At 54.9% G+C, this 20,214-nt stretch overlaps 1 protein-coding gene across 1 annotated transcript; it reads left to right on the forward strand.

Moving 5' to 3' along the window:
- TMEM214 (transmembrane protein 214) lies at positions 1-19,740 on the forward strand. The gene is made up of 17 exons (XM_035110278.2): positions 1-148; positions 261-478; positions 6,755-6,905; positions 8,375-8,509; positions 9,822-9,904; positions 10,296-10,401; positions 10,745-10,826; positions 11,323-11,424; positions 12,075-12,216; positions 13,347-13,438; positions 13,735-13,783; positions 14,930-15,043; positions 16,549-16,666; positions 16,848-16,944; positions 17,104-17,272; positions 18,134-18,285; positions 18,489-19,740. The coding sequence occupies exons 1-17, from the start codon at positions 16-18 to the stop codon at positions 18,613-18,615; spliced, it is 2,070 nt and encodes a 689-aa protein (XP_034966169.2). The 5' UTR covers positions 1-15; the 3' UTR covers positions 18,616-19,740.
- Positions 19,741-20,214: the final 474 nt, after the last annotated feature.

Here is a 20,214-nt window from a genome sequence, read left to right on the forward strand (position 1 = left end):
AGGTGGTTGGGCGGGATGGCGGCGGCGGCGGCGGCGCTGGGGCGCTGGGAGGTGGTGGGGAAGCCCGGCCGGAGGGGCGCCGCGGGAGGCGGCGGCGGCGGCAGAGGGGGCCCTTCGGGGCGGAAGGCGCTGGGGGCCGCGGCGGCCGGTGAGTAGTCGTCGAGCCTCCCTGGCCCGCGGCAGTCTACCCCGGGGCGGGGGGCGGGGCGGGGCGGCTGCGCGTTCGGCCTGTGACGGCTTTCTCTGCTCTGGGCCCGCAGCTCCCTCGACCGCGCCGGAGACCCTCCTGGTCCTGGAGAAGGCGGCAGCGGCGGCTGGGCGGCGGCGGCAGCAGCAGAGCAAGGATGAGGTTCCGCCTCCTCCGCCGTCCAGGAAGGCCCCGGGCGGCGGCGGCAAGAGCGCTAAGAAGGCTCCGGCCGGCGGGGACCCGGCGCCCAAGCAGGGCCGCTTCCGCAGCCTGGAGGACGCGCTCAAGGCGGTGAGTGGCTCGCGGGAACGGGGGGATCTGCGGGCGCTGCTGCCTGCCTGCCTGCCTGCCCGGGATGACAGCTGCGGAGAAGCCCCGGGGGACCCGGGGGGGGGGGCCAGGACAAGCTGCACCGGGTGGGCGATGGGCACCCAGCCCCCTTCCTGAACCTCTTCTCTGCCCAAGGCGAGGTCTGCCCAGGGCAGCCATAGGCAAACTCGGCCCTCCAAATGTTTTGGGACTACAACTCCCATCATCCCTATCTAGCAGGACCAGTGGTCAGGGATGATGGGACTTGTAGTCCCAAAACAGCTGGAGGGCCGAGTTTGCCTATGCCTGGACTAGGGCGAGGCAGGCGGAGATGCTCCCGTCCTCCTCCGCCTCGGAGCTCTCCGCTCCATCCAGCCGGGCCAGCGGGGCTGTCCTGTGCCAGGGCTTCTTGATTTGTGTCAGCTAAAAGTATCCAGAATTGCTATACAGTACTGCCCGTGGGTTTGCCCCCTGAGGTGAATATTTCACCTAGCTAGAGAAAGGAACTTTAGAAGAGACCACAAGTTGTCAATACGTGCATAAAAGTCTCCTCCCCATCCCATGTATCTAGGACTGTTCTTTGAACCGTTTCCATGAAAGGTCTGTGCCTTTTGCCAGCCTTTGCATTGATGCTGGTGTCTCTCTAATGCACAGCCTTTAGCTTCAAAATAAAGAGTAATACAGTGGTACCTCGGTTTACAAACAGTCCCGTTTACGAACGCTGCAGACCCGGAAGTGTTTACATCCGGGTTCCGCGGCGTCGGATGTGCAGACGCAATCTGCGCAGCGTGCGCAGAACTGCTCTATCGGCGCTTCGTGCACACGCAAAAGCGTGCCTTCGGGGAGCAAATGCCTCCGTTTACGAACGCCTCCATGGAACGGATCGCGTTCGTAAACCGAGGTTCCACTGTAGTCTACCGTGTTTCTCATATTTTAAGGCATCCCCAAAAAATAAGCCATGACAGGATTTCTAAGGGTTGGTGAAAAATAAGACATACCCCGAAAATAAGCCATGTCGTGTAGCCCTGACCGAGCGAGAGGCGAAGGCGCGGGACCCAGCAGGAGCTCCCTGCCTGCTTCCCCGAGCCGTCGCGCATCGGGGGACAGAGCCGAAGATCGGCGGGCGCTCCTTGCTGGGCTTGACAAGCCCGGCAAACAGCGCCCGCCGATCTTCGGACCTGTCCTGTGTGACAGGCGGGGGTGGGGGGGGAAGCGGAGATCGTTCTCCGCTCTCCCCCCACCCCCGCCTGTCACCAAAGATCGGCGGGCGCTGCTTGCTGGGCTTGACAAGCCCGGCAAACAGCGCCCGCCGATCTTCGGACCTGTCCTGTGTGACAGGCGGGGGTGGGGGGGGAAGCGGAGATCGTTCTCCGCTCTCCCCCCACCCCCGCCTGTCACCAAAGATCGGCGGGCGCTGTTTGCTGGGCTTGACAAGCCCGGCAAACAGCGCCCGCCGATCTTCGGACCTGTCCTGTGTGACAGGCGGGGGGGAAGCGGAGATCGTTCTCCGCTCTCCCCCCACCCCCGCCTGTCACCAAAGATCGGCGGGCGCTGTTTGCTGGGCTTGACAAGCCCGGCAAACAGCGCCCGCCGATCTTCGGACCTGTCCTGTGTGACAGGCGGGGGTGGGGGGGAAGCGGAGATCGTTCTCCGCTCTCCCCCCACCCCCGCCTGTCACCAAAGATCGGCGGGCGCTGTTTGCTGGGCTTGACAAGCCCGGCAAACAGCGCCCGCCGATCTTCGGACCTGTCCTGTGTGACAGGCGGGGGTGGGGGTGGGGAAGCGGAGATCGTTCTCCGCTCTCCCCCCACCCCCGCCTGTCACCAAAGATCGGCGGGCGCTGTTTGCTGGGCTTGACAAGCCCGGCAAACAGCGCCCGCCGATCTTCGGACCTGTCCTGTGTGACAGGCGGGGGTGGGGGTGGGGAAGCGGAGATCGTTCTCCGCTCTCCCCCCACCCCCGCCTGTCACCAAAGATCGGCGGGCGCTGTTTGCTGGGCTTGACAAGCCCGGCAAACAGCGCCCGCCGATCTTCGGACCTGTCCTGTGTGACAGGCGGGGGTGGGGGGGAAGCGGAGATCGTTCTCCGCTCTCCCCCCACCCCCTCCTGTCACCAAAGATCGGCGGGCGCTCCTTGCTGGGCTTGACAAGCCCGGCAAACAGCGCCCGCCGATCTTCGGACCTGTCCTGTGTGGCAGGCGGGGGTGGGGGAGAAGCGGAGATCGTGCTCCGCTCTCCCCCCATCCCCGCCTGTCACCGAAGATCGGCGGGCGCTCCTAGCTGGGCTTGACAAGCCCGGCAAACAGCGCCCGCCGACCTGTGCTGTGTGACAGGCGGGGTGGGGGAGAAGCCGAGATCGTTCTCCGCTCTCCGCCCACCCCCGCCTGTCACCGAAGATCGGCGGGCGCTCCTAGCTGGGCTTGACAAGTCCGGCAAACAGCGCCCGCCAACCTGTGCTGTGTGACAGGCGGGGGTGGGGGAGAAGCGGAGATCGTTCTCCGCTCTCCCCCCATCCCCGCCTGTCACCGAAGATCGGCGGGCACTCCTAGCTGGGCTTGACAAGCCCGGCAAACAGCGCCCGCCGACCTGTGCTGTGTGACAGGCGGGGGTGGGGGGGAAGCGGAGATCGTTCTCCGCTCTCCGCCCACCCCCGCCTGTCACCGAAGATCGGCGGGCGCTGTTTGCTGGGCTTGACAAGCCCGGCAAACAGCGCCCGCCGATCTTCGGACCTGTCCTGTGTGACAGGCGGGGGTGGGGGGGGGAAGCGGAGATCGTTCTCCGCTCTCCCCCCACCCCCGCCTGTCACCAAAGATCGGCGGGCGCTCCTTGCTGGGCTTGACAAGCCCGGCAAACAGCGCCCGCCGATCTTCGGACCTGTCCTGTGTGACAGGCGGGGGTGGGGGGGAAGCGGAGATCGTTCTCCGCTCTCCCCCCACCCCCGCCTGTCACCAAAGATCGGCGGGCGCTCCTTGCTGGGCTTGACAAGCCCGGCAAACAGCGCCCGCCGATCTTCGGACCTGTCCTGTGTGACAGGCGGGGGTGGGGGGGAAGCGGAGATCGTGCTCCGCTCTCCCCCCACCCCCGCCTGTCACCAAAGATCGGCGGGCGCTGTTTGCTGGGCTTGACAAGCCCGGCAAACAGCGCCCGCCGATCTTCGGCCCTGTGCTGTGTGACAGGCGGGGGTGGGGGGGGAAGCGGAGATCGTTCTCCGCTCTTCCCCCATCCCCGCCTGTCACCGAAGATCGGCGGTCGCTCCTAGCTGGGCTTGACAAGCCCGGCAAACAGCGCCCGCCGACCTGTGCTGTGTGACAGGCGGGGGTGGGGGAGAAGCGGAGATCGTTCTCCGCTCTCCCCCCATCCCCGCCTGTCACCGAAGATCGGCGGGCGCTCCTAGCTGGGCTTGACAAGCCCGGCAAACAGCGCCCGCCGATCTTCGGACCTGTCCTGTGTGGCAGGCGGGGGTGGGGGAGAAGCGGAGATCGTGCTCCGCTCTCCCCCCATCCCCGCCTGTCACCGAAGATCGGCGGGCGCTCCTAGCTGGGCTTGACAAGCCCGGCAAACAGCGCCCGCCGACCTGTGCTGTGTGACAGGCGGGGGTGGGGGAGAAGCGGAGATCGTTCTCCGCTCTCCGCCCACCCCCGCCTGTCACCGAAGATCGGCGGGCGCTCCTAGCTGGGCTTGACAAGTCCGGCAAACAGCGCCCGCCAACCTGTGCTGTGTGACAGGCGGGGGTGGGGGGGAAGCGGAGATCGTTCTCCGCTCTCCGCCCACCCCCGCCTGTCACCGAAGATCGGCGGGCGCTGTTTGCTGGGCTTGACAAGCCCGGCAAACAGCGCCCGCCGATCTTCGGACCTGTCCTGTGTGACAGGCGGGGGTGGGGGGGGAAGCGGAGATCGTTCTCCGCTCTCCCCCCACCCCCGCCTGTCACCAAAGATCGGCGGGCGCTCCTTGCTGGGCTTGACAAGCCCGGCAAACAGCGCCCGCCGATCTTCGGACCTGTCCTGTGTGACAGGCGGGGGTGGGGGGGAAGCGGAGATCGTTCTCCGCTCTCCCCCCACCCCCGCCTGTCACCAAAGATCGGCGGGCGCTCCTTGCTGGGCTTGACAAGCCCGGCAAACAGCGCCCGCCGATCTTCGGACCTGTCCTGTGTGACAGGCGGGGGTGGGGGGGAAGCGGAGATCGTGCTCCGCTCTCCCCCCACCCCCGCCTGTCACCAAAGATCGGCGGGCGCTGTTTGCTGGGCTTGACAAGCCCGGCAAACAGCGCCCGCCGATCTTCGGCCCTGTGCTGTGTGACAGGCGGGGGTGGGGGGGGAAGTGGAGATCGTTCTCCGCTCTTCCCCCATCCCCGCCTGTCACCGAAGATCGGCGGTCGCTCCTAGCTGGGCTTGACAAGCCCGGCAAACAGCGCCCGCCGACCTGTGCTGTGTGACAGGCGGGGGTGGGGGAGAAGCGGAGATCGTTCTCCGCTCTCCCCCCATCCCCGCCTGTCACCGAAGATCGGCGGGCGCTCCTAGCTGGGCTTGACAAGCCCGGCAAACAGCGCCCGCCGACCTGTGCTGTGTGACAGGCGGGGGTGGGGGGAAGCGGAGATCGTTCTCCGCTCTCCGCCCACCCCCGCCTGTCACCGAAGATCGGCGGGCGCTGTTTGCTGGGCTTGACAAGCCCGGCAAACAGCGCCCGCGTGCACTTTATTAAAAAATAAGACATCCCTCAAAAATAAGCCATGTCGTGTTTTTTTGAAGAAAAAATTAATATAAGACATGACTTATAATATGAGAAACACGGTAAAAAGGCAACTCCTGTATTTTTTTATTTTGGAGGAGGGCGTCCTAAACTTTGCCTTCCTTAATATATGAGACCGATATGAAATAAGCAGCACAAAGACGGCACACAAAATGCTACCACACTATTCCACATTCTAAATCTAATGTTAATGATCCAAAAATAGAGAGAAAAATGTACAAAAACTGTTACAGAAGCCACAAACAGGCAACACATACAAATTTTGTCCAAAAGGAAATTTCAGTCTTTAGAATTCCTTAAGCCAGGCTCCTGTAGATATCAACAATATGCTTAAGCCAAGAAAGAACTTGTCATATGAGGTTGAATGTATATATACTAAAACTTTAAGGGAGAATTTTCTGAAGAAAGAAATTTAACGTTGTATCTTAAGCCAAGACGAGATGTAACATGTGAATTTGTATGTGTACAAATATATCAAAACCCTGAGAGAGAATTTACTGAAGAAGCCCGAAACTCTTCATGAGCGAAACAGGTGACAAACGCCGGCACCCTGTCTAACTCTTGTGTGCAATACTGTTGACACATCGTTTGATCAACTTTACCTTCGTTGATATCTTCAGGAGCCTGGCTTAAGGAATTCTAAAGACTGACATTTCCTTTTGGACAAAATTTGTATGCATTGCCTGTTTGTGGCTTCTGTAACAGTTTTTGTGCATTTTCTCTCTGTTTTTGGATCATTAACATTAGATTTAGAACGTGAAATAGTGTGGTAGCTTTTGTGTGCCGTCTTTGTGCTGCTTATTTCATATCGGTCTCTTACAAGAATTGGCAGCATAGGTTCATTTTCTCATTCCTTAATATATGAGCTGGAAATGTGTTGCCTCCTTTCTGTGTCTTTTCCTAGAGTTTGGAAGGTGAAATTTCCTAGAATTTGGAAGGAAGGAAAGAAGGAAGGAAGGAAGGAAGCTGTGCTCTAGGGACTCACTGCCTCCCTCTCCCCCCTTGCCTGGGGGGAGGGGGCAAGCAGCTGACAGAGTCCTTCTGAACATTTAATAGGCTCTCCACTTGGCGCATGGATGGGATGCTGGAGAAAGAGCCTTTGGCTGATCAGTCGTGACCTCTAAAGGAGAGGCAGGGTCCAGTCATTTGACTGACCCATGAAGGAACCATGGGTCTCCTGCATGCTGAAAGTTTAATCCCTGACACCTCAGGCGAAATGATCAGGTGCTCTGTGATGTCAAACATCTTTCTCTGCCCAAGACCCTGGAGAGCGTCTGCCAAAGAGGGTGGGTAGTCCTGGGCCAGATGGACAGACAGGATAAGACAGTTTCCTCTTTCCCTTGGGGGCCAGTGGAGTTAAGGTGGGACTCCTTGGCTGAGGGGCAGCCACTTCCGTTTGTGGAATAGGTTCACTTAGAGGGCGGTTCCAGAAACAGCCCAAATGTGCCCTGCGAAAGTGGGGAGTGGCAGATCGTCCCTTTGCAGCAGCTCAGCTAACTCTTCCCCACCCCCAGCTGGATTTGTCAGAACTCCAGAAGGAGCTGGACAAAAGCTTGAGCATGTTCCCAGAGAATCCGTCTGTGTGGGTCAAAGACCTGGCTGGGTATCTGAACTACAAGCTGCAAGCCCCAAAGAGCGACCCCACCCTCAGCCAGCACCCTCACGGTAAGTCTTGCCTTGGAAAGGGCCTTTCTATCAGTTGAGAGAGAGAGAGAGAGAGGCCATCTTGCTCGCTTGAACACTCAGAGCACCTGTCCTGCTGGGGGCTTGATTTGGGGCCTTGGCAGCTGCTTGCACAACATTCAGACTTTCTAGATCAGTGATCACAAGAGAAACGTGAGTGAGCTCCTTTCAGCAAGATTTTGAATTCTGCAGTTAAAAAAACTTCAAGCTTGTAAATTGGGCGGGAAATTGCCGCCATTTGAATGCTGCGTTGATTTGTATGCTTTTGCTAGGAATCTTGTTCTTCAGAATTTGGAAAGTTGTTCTCTGTTTTTGGAGGACTGCAGAAACACAAGTAATACCTGACATTTTTGTGCAGCTGCGACACCAGCGGCAGAGTTTTCTGAGCCAAGGAGAGGGTTGTATGGGTTGTAACCCCTGGAATTCTAAACCAGAGTCTCAATTCTTCATATACCTGAAAAGACACTGGTGGTTTCTTTCTTACTCCTTTTAAAAGAAGATAAAATTCTCAGGGTTGCTGATGATGTCTCCTGCACTCTGTCACACAGAGGAATGTGGGCTTGGCTGCCTGGTTTGGCCTGGGCAGAGAGAGGCGAGGTCTCCTCCCAGCCATTCCCTCTGAGCTTGTGCTTAGAGAAGCAAGTCTCATAACCACGGCATGATCAGTTTCTGCCCGAAATGCCTTTCTGGACCTTTTCTGACCCAAGGGAGGGTGAGAAGCAGCTCCTCTCTTTCCTGCCAGTATGCCAAGGAGCTGGAACCCAAGCAAGGGTGTTATGGGCAGAGACTGCTGCTTCGGCTTGGGAAGGGTGTCGGGTGCCGAATGCTCCCGGTGTGGCTTCACAATGCTGCCTTTGTCTTCAGCGTTTCCCAGTGACGTTTGGCAGCAGGGCAGAGGCCACAAGATCCAGATGCTCTTTCCGACTCCACAGGGACGTGGGTGTTGGGAGTTAATGAGAAGAGGCTGGCTTTGGCAGTTGGGCAGCATCCTGGGCTGGGGTCTGGCAGACTTTGGTGGTTGCTTATTTCCTTTTCTTATACTCGTCCTCCTGATCAGAATGCATCTCTGCTCCAAAACCCAGGAGCCCTTGGCAGACTCATCAATATTTGAATTGTGGTCAGCTTTAGAGCTCTGGCAGGTTGGCTTCAGCATTGCCTCCCACCTTCGCTTCTGGCATTGCGCTGGTGAAGAAGCAGCTGGGCCTTGTTTGGTTTTCGCAGGGCAGGCCAGTCACCTCTGCACATTTCTCTCCACATTATCCTTGTGTTGCCAAGGTAGAATTCTGAACTGGGGCTCCCCGAGAGTCTGCTGAAGCTGCAGTTTTGGACCGCTCTGCTGTTTAGGGATGTGGCTTCCCACCTGTGCTTTACCCATGGGAAAGTTGTTGCAGCAGTGAGGGCTAACGAACACTAGCCCTTCCTTCACGCTGCCCCCTTACTTTTGGCTGCAGACTATCCCTACTGCCTTGTGAACAAAGAGCTGAGGAGCACCATCAAGTCCTTGCTGTCGAAATCGGCGGGTGTCCTGGAGCTTTTCTTTGACCACTGTATTTACACAATGTTGCAAGAGCTGGACAAGACTCCTGGTGAGTGTGAAGTGCAGCCCAGTAAACCAGCCGTTGGGTCAAAGGTTCTGCCACATATGCTCCCTTGAGGACAGAGAGCAGTTGAGCCAAAGTACGGTCATACCTCTTGTTGCGTTGGCTTCACATTGCAGCTTTTCGGGTTGCGAATGCGGCAAACCCGGAAGTGTATACTTCCAGGTTTTGCCGCATGCGCAGAAGTGTTCTTCTGCACGCTTCACGCATGAACATAAACGTTCTTTGTGCAGAGGCACCGCTCTAGTTGCGGACTTTTCGGGGTGCGAACGGCACCCCGGAACGGATTGTGTCCGCAACTAGAGGTAGTACTGCACTTGTACGCAGGGCCCTGGTGGGTGCTGCATGTAGCTCAAGGCAGTTTATGTGCTGGGAGTGGCGCTAAAAGTGACCAGGGCTGCCCACTGAGGTTGTGAACAAACCCGATTTCACACCCACCTAATACTTAATGCTGTTATCCTAAAGGGTGCAGCAAGGAGGTGAAAAGCCTCTGGTGAAGCTGTGACTTAGTGCAAGTAGATAAATAGGGACCGCTCCGGCGGGAAGGTAAACGGAGTTTCCGTGCGCTGCTCTGGTTCCCCAGAAGCAGCTTTGTCACGCTGGCCACATGACCCGGAAGCTGTCTGCGGACAAACGCCGGCTCCCTTGGCCTATAGAGCGAGATGAGCGTCGCAACCCCAGAGTCGGACACGACTGGACCTGATGGTCAGGGGCCCCTTTACCTATTAAAAGATGGGGAGCGGCAGGGCAGGGGCGTGTGGGGTGGAGACCTGAGGGGACCCCAAGGGGGAAAGAGGTTCCAGCTGCGATACCTACATTGTAGGGGGTTGGACAAGATGACTTGTGGGGTCCCAGCCCTGCAGTTCCGTGGGCCAGCGAGAGCAGCCAGAGGTTGGGTGAGAGAGGCAGCAAATTAAAGTCAGAGCAAGGGGAAAGGGAGGACAAGGGGGGGGGACCAGTGAAGGAACAAAGGTTTGGCTGCATTAGTGAACAAGCATGGTGCTGGCTGTGTTCTTATGGGGGACTTCAAGAGGGGATTGGGCCATTTCTTGGAAGAGGATTGGGGGCCACAGCAAGGACTGTTGGCTCTAAAGCTGTTGCTTCTGCCACTCTGTATTGTATTGAGTAAAGCGGGACACCAGGGGGACACGCATGTTCCTCTGATCCCACAGCAGCCGCATAGATTTGCCAGGAGCCCAGTGTGTGATGGGGCCTGCGGCGCCCAAGGGCTCTGGGCCCCAGGCTGAAACGCCCTGCCTGAAGGGCCCTCACAGTCTTCCTCACCATCCTTGTCTTTCAGGGGACTCCCTGCATGGCTACAGGATTTGCATTCAGGCCATGCTGATGGACAGGCCTAAAGTTGCCACCATGGACTTGTGTAAGGTGGGTAGCTGCAGTTGCCCCGTCCAACCTGGAGAGGCAGCCCTCTGTCCCTCTCCAAGGTACCAATGTTTCCCAAAGTCCCTGGTATAATTTTACTGAGACAGGTAGTAAAAGTGAAGGCTATCACCTGCGGAATAGGAAAGCATACTTTGGCCCTGCATGCACATGAAACAGGGGCCCTCCCTCCCCCCCCAACCCCCCTTTCCCTGTGCTGGGAGTCCCAGCTTCAGTCCCTCACATCTCACATCCCAGAGAAGTCAGGAGCTGATGTTCTGTGCTAGGGGGCTCCAGCTGCTTGCAAAGGAGCATTGCCGCTTTGGCACCCTTTCCCACTGGGCTCTGTGCCGAGAGTTGCGCTTTAATCCTGCAGTCTTTCCCTTTCCCACTTCAGTATCTTGAGCTGCTGAGCTCCCATCAAACCCGTCCGGCCAAATGTCTCACCATCATGTGGGCCTTGGGTCAAGCTGGACTTACTGATCTTAAAGAAGGACTTAAAGGTGAGGACGGCAGCAACTTCGTTTTTTGTTTGAAAAAGTGTATATGACGATAAACACTTTTCAATATTTTTGGGAGATTTAATAAAAACGATATGGGGGAAAAGGGCTGATCAGGAGCTAGAAGGAGCTGCTCCAGCCCGCTGAACGGTGATGCCCTTTTCTCACCCTGCTCTAGGCCCTCTGGCGGTGTGGCTCAAGCGCATGTTGCATGGCCTGAAGGCACATGGAGCAGCTGCCTTTCTGAAGCTCAGCGGCCCCTTGTGTGCTGCCCTGAGCACTATCCTAGAACGAAGGCAAGGGCAGAAATGTAATGCTGTTGCTCTTCCAACTCTTTTCTCCACAGTGTGGCTCGGCATTATGTTCCCTGTTCTGGGAATCAAATCTCTCTCCCCGTATGCCATTGCCTACCTGGATCGGCTGCTGATGTGAGTTGCAATGTCCTTGTGTGTTTGTTTGTTTGTTTACTCAGCAGGGTTCCAAGTTGTCCCCCATGCTATTCGACATCTCTCTGAAGCCTCTGGGAGCTGTCGTCAGGAGATTTGGAGCAAAGTGTCCTCAATATGCAGATAACACTCAGCTCTATCTCTCGGTTCCATCAGAATCAGGAGAGGCAGTTAAGGAGTCAGACCAGTGCTTGGAGGTTCAGATGGGTTGGGTGTGGGCCAATAAACTGAAGCTGAATCCAAAAAGGCAGCTGTGTTGCATGCCCTGGGTTCTCATGTTTGCACACCTCTGGAAGGAGCAGCCTGGGGTCAGCCAGGGATGGTGGGCACAACCAGGGCAGGTTTGGTTTTCCTGCAGTATAGCCCTTCGAGGTAGGCCTGTAGAGGCCCTTGTTCCAGCATGGGGAGCGGAGGTGGAGTTTGTAATGAAGTGGGAGTGGCTTTCCCCAGCTGACAGGCATTGCTTTTTCCTTGGCAGGATGCATCCCAACTTGACCAAAGGCTTTGGTATGATAGGACCCAAGGACTTCTTCCCTCTCATGGACTTTGCCTTCATGCCCAACAACTCTCTATCCCCCAGGTATGGCACCTAAAGGGAGACTGGCACACAGTGCATGTCTTGGAAGAGTTAGAGCCCCGTCCCATTACTGGGGAGACTGAGGGGGGTGTCGGGCCTACTTTGGAGTGACTAGGCCCCCTCCCCCAGCAGAAGGGCATCTCCTTCCTTCCTTCCTGGGCATTTATTTATTTATTTATTTTTACTTGAAATTGCTTTGAGATGTCTCCTAGGAAGCAATTAATAAATGAGGTAAATAACAGGGAGATACAGAAAAGCCTTTCTGCAGGCTGCCTCACATCTGAGCAAGTTTCCTTTCCTCACCTTGGTAGTTTAGGCAGCATTTTAAAAACCCTGCTGTTAGCATAGAATTCAACTGGTGTTATGGTCAGAGTTCAATTCTGATATTTTAATAGCTTTCAAATCGACACTTCTAGTTTACACAACAGGTTACTGAACTGTTTCAAGCCAAATTTAAAATAAAATGTTGGACTCAGGCCCCCAACAGTAACTGTGCAAGCTGTGCATGTCTTCCAGAGGATGCAAATGTATTCCCTGTATAGTTTAGGACAGTATAAACAGATACAACCATTTATATAAAATCCAGGCAAAACTATGTGTGCACATGTAAAAAATACAGCAGTTCATATGCAGCAAGCATTCTTTCTCCCCAGCCTGCAGGAGCAGCTGCGCCAGTTGTATCCCCGCCTGAAAGTCCTGGCCTTTGGGGCTAAGCCTGAGACCACCCTGCACACCTACTTCCCTTCCTTCCTCTCCAGAGCCCTGCCCAGCTGCCCCCTTGATATGCAGAAAGAGGTGAGGAGGGGGGCAGAAGGGGGGGGGCTTCCTCGAGCATCTAGTGGGGCTGCCACCTTTAGACAACAACTGAGCTAGACTGAGCAGTTTAAAACCTCTGGATCAAAAGGTGCCCCCGGTTTGTTGAGTCAGAGGATCTATTTTGTGTCTCAATTTCCTCCAGTGCAGTTCTTCTGATAAACTGGGCATGTCTCTCTCCCTCTCTATGAAATAGAAGGGGATGTCTGCTGGACCCTCCTTGGGAGGCTCAGCCCCAGGTCTTTCCTGGCTCGTCTCTCTTCCATTTCCCTTTCTCTCCCCCTTGCAAAAGAACGGGATGGAAGGAGGGAGTGTGGGTCGGAATCCGGGTAGACTGCAAAGGTGCAGGACCCTCCCTCAGCCCCCGAGAGACTAGAATGCAAGCAAACTAGTTCTGTTTGCAACTAATGTGGCAACCTTGAATTTCCAATCTCTTCTGGAGGAATTAAATGCCCTATTAAGGATCTAAAAACAAGGAAAACCTGTTTTAGCTTCGGAACCATGGCTATTGTTTAGGTGCCAATTTTTGCAAATATAATTCATCCATGCGGTTGACTGCAGCTGCTTTTAGCAGGGCCACAGTATCATTGAATTCATGCCTAGGGCAGTTCAAGGCAGGTGCATTGCTGACTCTGGCTGATGAGTGGCTCTTTCCCTCTCCAAATGATGCTTTCAGATAGACACACACACACACACACACACACTGTGGCACCCAACCCCACTGCTTTGAACTAACGTCTCCTTTCTCTCTGTCTGGAACCATTAGATGGGTAAGAATCTCTTTGGGCCTCCTAATGCAGTACTGAGAGCCAGAATAGGAAGGAGAGCTCACCCAAAAGGTGGCATGAAGGCAGTTCCAGAAAGAGGGGAGGCCCCACCTGGGATCAATAAGGGGCATAGCTGCCAAGTTATCCCTTTTTTAAAGGGATTTTCCCTTATGCTGAATAGGCTTCCTCGCGAGAAAAGGGAAAACTTGGCAGCTATGATAAGGGGGGGCACCAGGAATGTCATAGATGTCATGCTATCTTGAAGTCTTCAGTCCTGTGGCTGCTGCTGCTGCTGCTGTTTGGCCGCTAGACTCCTGGGACCAATTCTGCTTTCGTCCTGTGCAGCTGCTCAACTGCCTGGCCGAGGGCCTCCGCCTGGATCCCCTCAGCTTCAATGTCTGGAGGCAGCTGTACATCAAACACCTCCCACAGTCAAGGTGAGACTTGGCAGGCCCGCTTCCCCACCGCGTGCCCTGCTGGACGGTTTGGAAGCCTGCAGGATACCAATCCTGCCTACAATCGTGGTGGTGGAACGTCCACTTGAACTTTTTGGAAAAGGCTGTGCTTCAAGCCCTCGTGGTTGCTCAAACGACGCAAAGTCCCAGAGCCTGGGAGTGGAGGAGCCTTCCCTGTTTCGCAGGGAGAGCAGGGGGCTGTCTCTTTGGGAAGGTGCATGCAACAGGTTAGGCTCTGCAGAGACCCTCCGGCTGATGTCTTTGCTTTGTTTCCCCAGCCTGCTCCTGAATCACTTTCTGCAGACCTGGGACAGCACTTCCAAAAAGGTTTGTGGCTCCTGCTCTTTGGACTGCCTCTTGCTTGAAGCAGTAGTTTGTACGGGTGAATTAATGGCCTGCCTGTCTGACCCAGACCAGAGCAGGCCAGGGCTAGGTAGCAGTCCATCCCCAAAGGCTGCTCCATGGCTAAGGTTCAGTCGTGCCAGCTCATCACAGCTTGTGCTTCCTGCTAGCTCTGCTTGCTTCTGAGGTTTGCTGTCCCCCAGGAGCTGCATGGACAGGATGAGTTTAAACTCTGAAAAGGGATGCTGCTGCTCACATTCTCCATAGTTTGGAGCATCTGGTTCAGAGCAGGGCCTGGGTGGAGGTGCCCATCTGGCTTGAGGGGGGCTCAAGCAGGGTGGGTGTGCTTTAAATCCATTCGAACCACGATTTAAATCACTAGTCAGTAAGACTTGATTTAAATCATATTTTTTTCTTGCTGGTGTAATCTTAATATTTACAACCAGATGAAGGTTTCATTTTTGGAATAATAACTTTTCAGAGTAGTTTTTAAAATTCTATCTAAAATTACTGATTTGGTTATACTATTAGAAATACATAGACAGATAATTACAAAATTATTGTGAGGTTTAATAAGTTAACTGTTTATATTTAGACAACTTTTCTGCTGTGCTTTATTGGAAGGAGGAAAATAAACATTTCCTTAATAACAATTTAAACAATTTACTTAACTAAAACAATAACATTATAGCATATGTATCCATGTTTGTTAACTGATGTGGTTAAACAATTTAAAAAATAAAAAAAACTTATTTAGCACACACGAAAAACTTAAAACAAATCCTTATTTCCTGATGTATAACCTTTGGATTAAAATGTAACTTAAATAGAAAACTATCTTTAAAAAGTTTTTTCCTCCAAAAGCATTTTATTTTAAAAATCCGATTTAAATTTAAAAATATATGCTTTTTTAAAAAAAATCATTGCTTTTTATCCACCCTGGGCTCAAGGGTGGGGTGCAGAGAGGCAAGACCCTTGATGGGTGAGGGGAGTGGGGAGGGCAGCGGAGCATCTGGCTGCCTGGCCCTTCAGCACCCCCCAGCCCCATTCCTGCTGCTTCTGTAGGGTTGCAACCACCCCAATGTGGCCTTGTGGCTTTGTGAGAGTGTTCATGGGCCGTCTCTCTTCCAGGTGCGGAAATCTTTACAGGAAACAGTTCATTCGTTCAAAGTCACAAACGAGGAACTGACCATGAAAGGACCAAACAGCGAACAGGATGTTGCTGCTTGCAGAGCTGCATGCAAGGTATTATTATTTATTCAATTTGTATACCTCCCTTCATCTGTAGATCTCAGAGCAGTTCACACATAAAATTATAGTGTAAAGACACAAAATACACAATAAAAACAGGAACAAAAACAAACCCCAAATCCCCCCTCCCACAACACATTTCAAAGGGTGTCGGGTGTTAGTCAGCCAAAGGCCTGGTTAGAAAGGAATGTTTTTCCTGGTGTATAATGAAGGCACCAGCTGAACATCCCTGGGGGGAGCATTCCACAAATGGGAAGCCACTGCAGAAAAGGCCCTTTCTTGTGTTGCTGCCCTCTGGACCTTCCTTGAAGAAATTACCCAAAGAAGGGCCTCACAGGATGATCTCAGGGTCCGGTTCATATGGAGAGAGTCGATTGGCGATCACACAGGGCCCCCAGTCGTTTCACAGACTGTTGACCCTGTGCCCCCACTGTTCCGCTGCCACCAACCAGGATCTCCCTGGTAAATCACTGAGTCACAGTCATGATTTTAAGTTAAACAAAGAAACAAGTAAAATAAGAAAATTCCTTCAGTAGCACCTTAAAGACCAACTAAGTTTATATTTTGGTATGAGCTTTCGTGTGCATGCACACTTCTTCAGATGCCGTATCTGAAGAAGTGTGCATGCACACGAAAGCTCATACCAAAATATAAACTTAGTTGGTCTTTAAGGTGCTACTGAAGGAATTTTCTTATTTTGCTTCGACTCAGACCAACACGGCTACCTACCTGTAAAAAGAAACAAGTGTTTATTTTAAATACCAACAAGCTTCAGGTATTAGTTACACTGTTACACGTTACTTTCGATCTCAACTCTGTCGTAATTTCACTCTCACCACTCTGCCTCACCACCACCAAGTCCCACACACCAACCACCACCAACTACGTACCAACCACCCTTCCCATCTGCCAACTCTAAACTCCCAACTCTAAAGTGGCTTCCACTGCCTCTAGGCTGGGATTTTAAAACCCCTAAGCTCCGCCTCCAGCTTCTAATTGGTCAGCCTATTAACCCTTTCCCCACTCCTGCACATTTGTAGTTCCCCAGGAATGGGCAATGAGGTATTGCTGTCCTGAGCCATTTAAGACTTTATACGTCAAAACCAGCACTTTGAATTGACAGCCAGTGCAGTTGGACCAGGATTGGTGCAATATGCTCCAACCGTCTTGCCCCGGTGAGCAACCAGGCTGTCCAATTCTGCACTAGCTGAAGGCTCCGAACTGTCTTCAGAGGCAGCCCTACGTATAACGCATTGCAGTAATCTAACGTGGAGGTTGCCAGGGCATAGACAACAGAAGTTAGGTTGTCCCTGTCCGGATGGGGGCGCAGCTGGGCCACCGATGGAAGGCACTCTGGATCACTGAGGCCATCCAGCGACAGCAAAGGATCCAGAATAATCTCCATCCTTGGGGGTGGGTGGGTCGGGGACCAGGTGGGCTAGCCATCTGCATCCTAGAGATTCTGCTACCTGTTTCCTCTCTCTGCGTTTCCCCTTCAGAACCTGCTGCTGAAGATGAAAGCCAGTGGCCTTCCTTGGGCTCGGCTGCTGCTGGTCGCCTTGGTATTCACTGCGGGGTTCCTAATGCATGACATCAGGACTCACGGCTCCTTTGAAGGTGAGGCCCTGCCCCTGGAGGAAAGGGAGGCACATGCCCCCGCTGCGTCAGCAGCCCACTCAGGGGAGCATCTGTTGCATAGCTGTCAAGTTCTCCCTTTTCTCGCGAGGAAGCCTAGTCAGCATAGGGGAATTTCCCCTTTTAAAAAGGGAGAACTGGACTGATCTGTTGTGTTTTCCAGCTTCTGCCTCGGCTCAGGTGCTCCGCTCTTCCGGCATCCTCTCCGCATCCCAGCAAGCCTGGAGCAGAGTTTCCCACTTCTCTGCGGAAGGGTACAGGTCAGTGGCTCGCGTTGGCTCTGTCAGCGGGGAGGCCCCCTGGGAGGCCCCCTCCCTTCAAGGGGGACCAACGCAGACGAGCGCTCTCCCTCTGGGCGGCCCTTGGGAGGGAGCCGGTTGCCAAGGTCTCACCCGGCTGCCGCCCCTTGTTCCTTACAGCTGGCTGGAAGCAAACATGCCTCTCTACTACTCTCGTGTGGCCACCGTGCTGGGACCCAACCTGGAGCTGGTGTGGGCAAAGACAAAGGAAGCAGCCGCCTACATCTCTGGGAAGTGCTCTGCTCAGCTCACCTGGCTCAGTGACAACCTCCCCAGGTTCATCGAATGGGTAAGGGTGGGGCTGGGCCCCTGCTTGCTCGCTGGAGGCAGGGAAGGTGAGATGTGTTGGGGTGTCAAAGGAGAGAGGCGGGCATCAGCAGAGAGGGGCTGTTGAAGGTGGCGGTGAGATGCAGGCCCTGACGGTGGACTTCCCAAAAGGGAAGCTTGACTAGATGCCCCCACTCTTAAGGGGGTCAGCGGCAGACCAGGCAAGGCGGAGTTCTGTGCAGAGAATGTGCCAGGCAGCCGGGCTGTGAACTGTCAAGCGATGTCTTTGTTTTGGTCTGGTTTTAACCCCTCTAGGCCATCAACCATTTATCGGCCAAGCTGGAGGGTGGGAAAGCCAGTTCACTGCCAGGTACCCTCTGCACTGGCCCATTCACCTGGGTCAACAGGCCCCGGTTCTGTGCATGTGGGCAGTGCCGCTGAGGAAATACAGCGGCACAGGTATCCGCCACTCCAATGTGCAGCAAGAACGGGCAGAAGCCGTGAGGAGGCGGCGGCAGTGGCAGCCGAAGGCCCTTGACCTGAGCTTCCGGGGAATTGGCCCTTTGCAGAGGAGCCAAATGTTGCTCCCTGCCTGCCTTTCTCTTCCCCACCCCAGCCCTGGGTCCTATTTTCCTGTAAGTTCCTTAAGGGGATCTGGACCTGTGCTTAGGGTTCCCCATCGGCTGATGGCCACCCTGTTCTCTTTGGCATATGAATCAAAAGGAACTGTGGCCTGTCAGTAATCGAGGATCTGGGCCCTGCCCACCCTCTAGCTAGGAGTGTTCCAGTTTCTCGGGTGTGTCTGGCCAGCCACAGATTCTCTGCCTAGCAAGGGCAGGATTGGCACTTGAGCCTGGCTGAGCCACCTCGTCTTCCCTGCCAGCTCCAGACCCGGGTTCCAGATTCCCTGCTGCACGGGGCGGAATACCTCAAGGAGCTGCTGCTCTTCCTCATGCGGAACTACTTCCTGCCTGCTGTGGACTATCTTGCTGGGTCCCTGGAGGGGGCCTGGAAACTCTGGGTGGATTCCTGCAAGTGAGTATGGTCTGCGCACAGAATCCTTGGTGCCACACAAAGCAGACAGCAGGGGCTGTTTGACCGCAGAAGAGAAGTAGGAATAGAAGAACACAGAATGGGGAGGGGGAACCTACTTCAGGTTCCTTTGGGGGGGGAGGCATGTCCCAAAGTAACCCAGGAGGCCTAGAGCATGCATGCTCACCTTCTGCTCTCTCCTCTAGTGGCGAAGGGTCCTGGGAGTGCTTGCGGAAACACATGACCAGCCTCAGCCATGCCTCTTGGACGTACCTGCAAGACACCACCGTGGCCATCAGAGACTGGGCCCTGGCCATGGTCTCTGGGCACTAGTCGAGGCCCAGGGCTCAGGAGCTGGGCGTGAGCTTTGGGTCCCCGCTCTCCCGTTGCTGCTGGCAGCAGGATGTGCCAACTCACTGTTCCGCCTGCAGACCACAAAGTGAGGGGCAGCCTCCACCTTTGACTTGCCGCTGAAGCCCAGGTCTGCCCAGCAGGCCAGGAGCCTCCCAGCTCCCCACCCACCGTGTGGTCATTCTTTGTCTCCACTCCAGCCTTGCTGAAAAAGCCAGTCGTCTGCTGTCCGTTTGATGGGCTGAACCAGGCGGGAGGCAGCGGTGCACACCCAGGAAGCGGCCCCTCTGCCCGTTGGGGGACGAGCCCTTTCTGTATCCTACATTCAGTGCTGTTACCCCCAATAAATAGGTTGCTGGGGCAGTGGCCCCCTTCCCTATCCCTCTGTGCATGGAGCACCTGCTGCTGCCGCTGCCCTCAGCCTTTTCTCTGCAGCTCCTTCAACTGCCCCTGGCAGCTCAAGCCAATCTCAAGGGCTGGTGCCTGCCTGGGACCCTGCCTTGCCAGCCTCCCACCCATCGCCCTGTGGCCTGAGCAGAGGCTCTGGGGGCATTTCCCCGAGCTGTTAAGCTGCCTCCTTCTCTCAGGTGATTGTGAGTCTTTGCCTTCCCCCAAAGAGCTGCCTTTGCCTTATTGTGGACCCAGGAGGGGAGAGAGCTCATATTATGCAGCAGGGAGCACTCATGACTGCAGGGCCCAGAGAGGAGGGTAGAGAGGGCTGGTCAGCTAGGCTGGTAGGTCCTCTTGCAAGTTCCATAAAGAACAACTGTGCCGCCTCCTGGCTCGAAGGAAAACTAGCCTAGTTGGGGGGGTCTGTCTTTCACCTTCTGTAATGCCCACTCCTTGGTCTCTTCCCAGGGCCTATGTGTGGCCTTGAAGTCTGTGTTGTGACCCTGTTCCCAGCATGCCCTGAACACCTTGAGTTGCCCTCCTCTCTCCCAGCCAGGCATAAGGATGAGCCCTTATTTGGGAGGGTACGGATCTGGCTGCTTTGCCCCAATTACATTTCTCTCCTTGGTGCAGCCAGACTTCCAAAGGTGACGGGACCCTGCCATGACAATGGTGTGGGGCTTTTGTCATGTGCAATAAAGGAAATATCTTTGGTTACATGCTGTGCCTTGATGATTTCTCTTTGCTGTGAGACCTCTTTTGCTGGGGTTGGCCCCAATTATTATTACACATATTTATAAGTTGCTTTTTAGGGCAAAGCCTAGCATTGGGAGGAAAAATGACTGAGCAGCATGGCCAGTGGTTGGGGCGATGGGAGATCCAGTCTAATGACTGGTGGGGGGGGGTGGGAGTTCTCTGTTTCATGTCCCTGTGGAATTGAGTCTATAGAGAAGCAGGAAGAAAACCATAATCCATGCAGCCTGAAAACAAGCTGCCTCCCTCTCATCTATCCAATGCTGGTCCAAAGGAAGCTGATGATGCAGAAGCAAGAGAAGGGGAGCAGATGTTTGTTTGATAGGCTTTTCCTCTAAATTCTCTCCAAGATGTACAGAGCCCTTTCTCTCTTATCTCTGCCAGCTCAGGTGGTCTTATCTCTCCATCCATGGCTTCATTCCACTCCTCCGACATCAC

The sequence above is a fragment of the Zootoca vivipara genome, chromosome 3 (genome assembly GCF_963506605.1).
Source record: "Zootoca vivipara chromosome 3, rZooViv1.1, whole genome shotgun sequence".
Taxonomy (NCBI): Eukaryota; Metazoa; Chordata; class Lepidosauria; order Squamata; family Lacertidae; genus Zootoca; species Zootoca vivipara.